The sequence below is a fragment of the Mustelus asterias genome, chromosome 8 (genome assembly GCF_964213995.1).
Source record: "Mustelus asterias chromosome 8, sMusAst1.hap1.1, whole genome shotgun sequence".
Taxonomy (NCBI): domain Eukaryota; kingdom Metazoa; phylum Chordata; class Chondrichthyes; order Carcharhiniformes; family Triakidae; genus Mustelus; species Mustelus asterias.
The window spans coordinates 79,415,826-79,423,860 of record NC_135808.1 but is presented as its reverse complement, the minus strand read 5'-3'; the positions used below and the strand labels follow the sequence as shown (position 1 = coordinate 79,423,860).

Sequence of the window (8,035 nt, the reverse complement as noted above, 5' to 3'; positions counted from 1 at the left end):
AACTGTTTAACATTATTCTCTGTAGCACCTGTTATCCAAGTGTTTTTTGTGAGGAGAACTAATGCTATCTTTAGAATTTTGAGTTTATGGTAGTTTCGACTTACAGATGAGTTGTAAAGTCAGGCTGGAGGAGGGAAGAACATATTGATGATACAGAAGATGAAAAGTTAGAGCAGATGTGAGTAGATTAGTGACACTGTTGATAAAGGTTTAGTTGGTTTTCTAACTGATCTGGAGAAACAGTAATCTGCTCAGAAATGTTCCAAGATCAATCAGTAACACCTGTATGTTTACTATGAATTAAAATTGGAGAAAATACAATTAAATCCAAATAATTATGAAGATAATGTCAGAGATTTATCATAAAATAAATTGAGAAATGTAAACCATAGTTGTAAAGTGGAAGATTAATTCTACTAAGCTCATTTGCCAAAGCTTTATACTTTTAAAAATTCACTCTATATTTGGGCATTGCTGGCAAGGCCAGCATTTATTGCCCATCCATAACTTTTAGCATCTTAACTACTTGTATACTGCATATACAGCTTGAGTATCCTTTATCCAAAATCCTCAGGGCCGACTGCTTTAGATTTGAAATAATTTTGGTTTTTGGATACTGCATATAGGCTTAGACCTACTTACATTACAATGGCCAAATCCTGGGCGAGCTATAGCCTAAAGTAAATAAATGGCTAGATAAGTAACATGTACAACAGAGTAATAAATACAGGGTATCTGCAATAAGTTCCCACCTCCACCTGAGGCACCATCTGTGATTCTGCTGATAGGAGAGGGTTCAGAGTGTCAATGTACAGACAAACAACTAGATTTCCCGCATTAAAGATCGGGTGTCGCCAGCGAGCTTCATGTTGGCTTGAGTGCTGACAGCTCACGTCAGGGACTTGCTGCGCTAAAGGTTGGGTCCAATCTGCTAGGTTCATGTTGTTTCAGGCTATGTTGACTTGGGTCAGGGACTGTCTGCGCTAAAGGTCAATGAGGTTAAAAAAAAAGTGGGGTTTTTGGATGCAAGTGTTTTTCGGATTTATGGTTAAAGGATATTCGATCTATAGTTATTTTTCTGAATCCTAAGTAGGCTCTTGAAAGTCAGATGTTGGTTACAATAGTTGGGCAATTTTCACTATTCACCAATCATCTTCATTACAGAGTATTATCTATTATGAGTAGAGGCAATCCTCCACTCAGATCTTGAAAAAGCTCCAAAAGGTGGAATTTCTAAATTTGAACTAATTTGTACTCTCTAAGAAAGGGAGAAAAGTTGATTGGGAGTCATTTAAACATTTTATTTGATCTGGATAATACAGTAGTGTAACATAATAAGTGCGAGGTTATTCACTTTGGAAGCAAAAACAAGGCGGCAGACTACTACCTGAATGGCTGTAAATTGGGAGAGGGGAGTGTGCAGCGGGACCTGTGTGTCCTTGTGCACCAGTCACTAAAGGTAAGCATGCAGGTGCAGCAGGAAGTAAAGAAGGCAAATGGCATGTTTGGCATTCATTGCGAGAGGTTTCGAGTACAGGAACAGGGATGTGTTGTTGCAACTACAGTAAGAAGTTTAACAACACCAGGTTAAAGTCCAACAGGTTTATTTGGTAGCAAAAGCCACAAGCTTTCAGAGCCTTAAGCCCCTTCTTCAGGTGAGCCACTCACCTGAAGAAGGGGCGTAAGGCTCCGAAAGCTTGTGGCTTTTGCTACTAAATAAACCTGTTGGACTTTAACCTGGTGTTGTTAAACTTCTTACTGTGTTTACTCCAGTCCAACGCCGGCATCTCCACATTGTTGCAACTATACAGGGCCTTGGTGAGGCCACACCTAGAGTATTGTGTGCAGCTTTGGTCTCCTTTTCTGAGGAAGGATGTTCTTGCTCTCGAGGGAGTGCAGGCTGATTCCGGGGATAGCGGGGCTGATGTATAAGGAGAGATTGATTAGGTTAGGACTGTTCTCGCTGGAGTTCAGACGAATAAGGGGTGATCTCATAGAGACTTATAAAGTTTTAACAGGTCTGAACAGGATAGATGCAGGGAGGATGTTCCCGATGGTGGGGGAGTCCAGAACCAGGGGTCACAGTCTGAGAATTCAGGATAGACCATTTAGGACGGAGGTGAGGTGACATTTCTTCACCCAAAGAGTGGTGAGCCTGTGGAATTCATTACCAAAGGGAGTGGTTGATATCAAAACATTGAATGTATTCAAGAGACGGCTGGATATAGCACTTGGGGCAAATGGGATCAAAGGTCATGGGGAGAAAGCAGGATTAGGCTCTTGAGTTGGATGATCAGCCATGATTGTAATGAATGGTGGAGCAGGCTTGAAGGGCCAAATGGCCTCCCCCTGCTCCTATCTTCTATGTTTTCTAATCATCTACCTTCCCTCACATCCTAAGATGGGTCATAATTACAGCAACAGTGAATACAATCAAAGAATTGAAATATGAAGCATGCTTCTATGAGCAATATTGTGTCTTCCAGTGTATAGATTTTAGACAAGGTAGGAAAGAGACAGGTGTAACTGGACACCAGTCATAAATGCTGCCTGGAATGTGCAATTTGATCCAGTCATTAGCAGAAGGCTGGGGGCAGGCAGATCAAAATTCAAGCTCTGCAGAGATGGTTATCAATATATAGAGACACTGCAGGCACAACCCACCCACAGCACAGTGCTAATGCTCCCATCATTCAGACAATGAATGCACTGTGTCAACAGTTTAGAAGATGCAAGCATTCCTAGGCATGGACAATGCATAGCATTACCAGCCACCAGATGGTAACATTTTAAAGTTTATTTATTATTGTCACAAGTAGGCTTACATTAACACTGCAATGAAGTTACTGTGAAAATCCCCTTGTGCCTGTTAGGGTACACTGAGGGAGAATTTAGCATGGTCAATGCACCTAACCAGCATGTCTTTCTGACTGTGTTGGCAGTGATAATATATGAAGCTAATGTTACAGATGCACTAATGTTAATACACATGGCCAAATAAATAAATTATCCAGTCTATTGACTGGAGCAGAGTTGGTTGGTTACTTTTATTTTGTTGAGGGGCAGCTGAATGAAGTTACATTATTGTGTGAAGGAGCTATTACTGGTCAGTATGGACAGACTCCTGCATTGAGAGAGTGCCACATGCAAACCTGAAATTTGGTTGAAAGTTGGGCAGAACTTCAAGCTGCTAGCTGGTGAACATTAAAATACACTATCTTATGTAAAATATACTTTGTCTTCTTTTTCCCAGGAGGGTTCTGTTAAAAGCCGTTACATCTGTTGTGTAATTTGGAAAAGTACAGCAGAGCAATATTTTACGCAAAATTCCCTGCACCAGACATTTAGTCGTTATTCACTTATCTAAACGTCATTAACTTCTTAATCAGTGCTGGGTGAAAATCTAAATGGAAAAATAAATAGCACCGATATATAGATATAAAGGAAACCTATTTTAACATGTTTTACTAAAACTTCGATTTTACAGCCTCAATGTCCAGTTTTGTGTATGTTTGTCTATATATGATGCTCAGGGATCTAATCGGGTCCTTGCACAATCTCTTGTTGGGTTACTTGTGAATTGCATGAATGGAAATCCAAATTCAGGACAGCTTTCAACCTTTTCCAAAAGAAGCCCTGTTGAAACTCATTCTGAGGCCATTCCAAGTAAGTGTTTCTATTCATCAGTTTCCGTAGTTTGCAAAAACGATCAGGGATGGAGTGCTTTGGAATAGGTTCCAGCAGGAGCAAGATAAGACTGTCCTTTTTGTCATCAAATACCTGTTGGTGGGCAAAGAAGAGTTCATAGTGGCACCATTCACTTTGCACAAAGTGTTTTGAAAGGATGAATATGGTTTTGTAGCTTTTTGATATGCAGTCAATGATATTGTTAATTATTGACTTTCCAGGTTTGAAGTCTCTTTCATGGATACAGATACGGAATGGTGGGTCACTATTTTCTAACTGTACCAACAATTTGTTCTTCACCCATAATGCGTCATGTTCACTGTATGAAATGAAAGCATTGTACTCAAATCTGTGTTCAGCCAGATTGACGTCGTGACCTCTTTTAGCTTTAAGCCAGAGACAGAGTGTTCGGATGTACCAGGTAACATTATACTTGATACACAGTATAATGCACACAGCTAACAAAAGTGCTACACATGCCAAAAGGACCCCAACGAATAAGGGAATTTTGCACTCAATAGGAGAAAATTTCAGGAATTGGATAGCTTGACCTTTGAATTGTTGTGGACGGTCGCATTGATACTGGTCTGGCCAATCAAGTATCAAAGTTTGTGTCTGCTGAACATAATTAGAGATTGACTGAACTTCACAGAAGCACTCAAAAGGATTATTGCTGAATTTGAGTTCAGCTAGATCTAAGGACTGTAATGAGTGGATGTTTAAGTTCTGAATTTTATTGTGATTAATGTGCAAGAATTTCAGTGAGTGACCCACTGGAATCTCAGGAAAAGATACTATGATGTTTGCTGTCAAAAACACTTCATGGAGGTTTCTCAGCCCTTTGAGGTTTGGGACTGTGGTGATGGAATTGTAACTCAAGTCTAGTGATTCCAGTGATTCTGGTAAGCAGCCAAACACACTGCTTTCCAGGTTATTGTGTGAAAAATTTATGTGCGTCATAGTCTGAGGCCAATTGCAGGCCGATCCCTCCTGTAGTACAAGACCATTGTGACAAGCACTTATACTAGACAAGTTCTCCATTTTAGATAATAATGTACTAAACTTGGGTAAATTTGAAAATTTGTTCTTCATTACAATGAGCGTTTTAAGATTGGGGAAAGGAGCAGTGCAATCTTTAGGAATGAAGGTGGATTCTTGAAGCACGTTCTGGGATATGTCCAAATATCTCAGATAAGTCATTACTTTTGATACCTCACATGGAACATAAAACAAATTTCCCTCATGTATTGTTAACTCTGTCAGTTCTGTAAATGCATCAAGAAGATAGTCAAGTGAGTAAAAACGGTAGAAGTTTGGATTATCTACATTAATTATATGGAGTTTACGCAAACTAATCTGATCAGATTGAACAGGCATTATTTCCCACTTGCCAATGCCATCCATTCTAATTGTGTTCAAAAATAATTCATTTATTTTTGAGCTGAGAACAAAGTTTAACAAATGAGTGGCCAAAGAATCATCAATGGTAATATTCTGCGCAACTAGTGTCGTGATTTTTGATTTCTTCAAAGGAGAAAATAAATCTTCATCTCCTGCATATTTGACGAAATCAGAATTTAGAATTTCCAGTGTAGTGGTTGTTGTTGGAATATCGTTGAAGATATCGATCAGTAATTGTGCTTTCTGCCCAAACTGTAAATCAAAAGAAAGCTTTTCTACATTTTGCAAGGCATTAAGTGTTCCGGGTTCATATACCTGCAAATCTCCTGTAATTAAATAAACCTCCTTAAGTGGGATTCCACGAAGTGCAGATAAGGAATTGGACTTCAAGGAAGAAAGGCGAGCGTTTCCAAAGTGTAGAGAATGCAGGTTCTGTAGCTTGTTGATTTCTGCTCCAAAGTCAGCTGTATCAAACATGTTGTTGGTGATATCAAGGTGTGTTAGTGACTGGAGATGGTTAAATGGCAAGGCTGAAATATCATGCAAAAAATTATTTGAAAGATCAAGATACCTTAGTTCTGAATTTTTTGAAAATGATCCAGGTTCTATCACAGTGATGTGATTGAACTTAAGAAAAAGTTTTTTCAGCTTGGTAAGGTTCTGGAAACTCTGCTGTTGAATTATTGTCATGTTGTTATAAGACAAGTCCAACATCTCTACATCTGGTACCAGGATGCAATGAGAAAGTGGATAGCCAATTCCTGAGCAATTTACTAAAGAAGTATCTATCCTCTTTGGTATTGCACAACAACCAACCATAAATAGAATACTCGTCAAAATAGCACCTGCTCCGAGGTGTGTCATCTTGGCCTTGATATCTGTGAAGTAAATTCTGCTTCCAAGTAACAACTCCTCTATTCACGCACTGGCCATTTTCAAACGCACCCTGTTAAAAGACAAATATGAATGATGAAAATCTGGCCTCAATGTCAAAGAAGATATTAGCTGCACCATATTCAGTGCAATCCTGGTTCTATTTTTTAAAAATTCCAGACACCAGTCACCCAAACTACTATAACTTTTTAAGAGTCTTAGCTGCTAAGTGGCTGTGCGCTAGGCACTATGATAATCAGAAATGGATGAGGTGTTGTTGATGACAGTGTTCTGGGTGGTTTTAGCCAAGATTAAACATAGAAAATTTAAAGAACAAGAGGCCATTTGGTCCATCGTATCTATGGCTGAACAAGAGCTTTTAGCTTCATCCTATTTTCCACCTCTTAATCCATAGCCATTTAGGTTACAGGACTTCAACTGCATGCTCAAGTTCTTTAGGATGCAATGGGGTTTCTGTACTAACACCATTTCAGTTTTTGAACTTCAACACTGATGGCTCTCTGGGTGAAAATGCTTCTCCTCAACTCCCCTCTAATCCTTCTTTAAAGCTATGCCCTTGATTAATGACTCCTCTGCTGAGAGAATTTAGCATTCTATCTAGACAACTGAGGCCTATTCTGTACCGAAGAAAACAATCTAGCCTACCTAATCTTTTCACATAGCTAAAATTCATCATTCCTGGCAACATTCTTGTAAATCTCCTCTCTACCATCTTGCTCACTCTCTTGTAAACACATTCTTCTTGTATAAGATGATCAAAGCTGCACTCAGTATTCTAGCTGAGGCCTGACTAGTGTTTTACACAGCTCCTGTAACATCTTTGTTCTTACCTTTATCAGCCAAGGCACAGAATATAAGTATTCCCTTAATCACCTTATCTATCTGGCTCACTACAATCAGGGATCTGTGTACTTGCAATCCAATGTCCCCCTGTTCCACTACACTTCTCAGCATCCTACTATTTATTGTGTACTCTCTTGCCTTCTCTTTCCAAAATTGCCTTGTCATTTGCCACTCTTTAGCTCCAGCAATCTATATTGATTGTCCTTGCTGTCAACCACAGTGCCATTTTTTAATATCATCAACAAACTTCTCAAACATGACTCCTTCATTTAATCTAAGTCATTGGTATATACCACAAAAATCTAGGACCCAATATGGAACCCTTCAGAATCCCACTGGAAACCACCTTCCAGTCAGAAAAATCACTCATCAACCATTACCCTTTGTTTCCTGCCATTGCACAATATTTGATCCAACTTTCCACTTTCCCTTGGAATTCATGGATTTTTACTTTTTTGACCGGTTTGCTGTTTGAGTCCTTTTCCAATGGTCAAACTTGCAAAATCTATGTACCCTACAACAAACGCGTCACCTACATCAACCCTGCTTCCTCAAAAAAAATTCAAGTCACTCACAGCCTTCTGTTAACAAATCCATGTGAATTGTCATTGATTAATCTATGCTCTGCTGAATGATGATTAATACTGCCCCTCAGATGTTTGTCCAATAATTTGTCCACCGAGGTAAGGAAACTGTTCTGTAATTATAACATTATCTTTCCTTTTTTTTTGAACAATGGTATAACATTACTGGCCTTGCAACCCTCTGGTATGTAGCTGTAGCTGTAGCCAGAGAGAATTGGAAAATGGTGGTTAGAGCCTCCTCCCCCAACATTATTTCCTTCCTTGCTTCTTTTAGCAGCTTGGAATGCATTTCACCTGGGCCTGCCAAATCATATATATGCAAAGATGCTACACCCCTTAATATTTCCTCTCTCTATGTTTATCCCATCCAATATTTCTCACTCCTCCTCCTTAACTACGATGTTTGCATCAGGAGGGTGGAATTTTAACTGTGGTGTGCTGCTTCCGATGGTGTAACCCCAACTGTGAGCCATTTCCGCTCTCTTGCCTTTATTTCCCACACGGTTCTAATTATAAACCTAAGCATTGGTAGTGTGCATGGGACACGGGAGAGAAGTTTTGCATTGGTCAAACCCACCATCAGCAGACAATGCTGCAGCTACTGGTAGGCTGCAAGAGAGCCTCCT

The 8,035-nt window shown here is 39.5% G+C and overlaps 1 protein-coding gene across 1 annotated transcript; it reads right to left on the bottom strand.

The window, feature by feature from the left end:
- Positions 1 to 3,537: 3,537 nt before the first annotated feature.
- On the bottom strand, positions 3,538 to 5,778 carry LOC144497755 (toll-like receptor 2). The gene has a single exon (XM_078219194.1). It carries the CDS (start codon positions 5,776 to 5,778, stop codon positions 3,538 to 3,540), a length of 2,241 nt encoding a protein of 746 aa, XP_078075320.1.
- Positions 5,779 to 8,035: the final 2,257 nt, after the last annotated feature.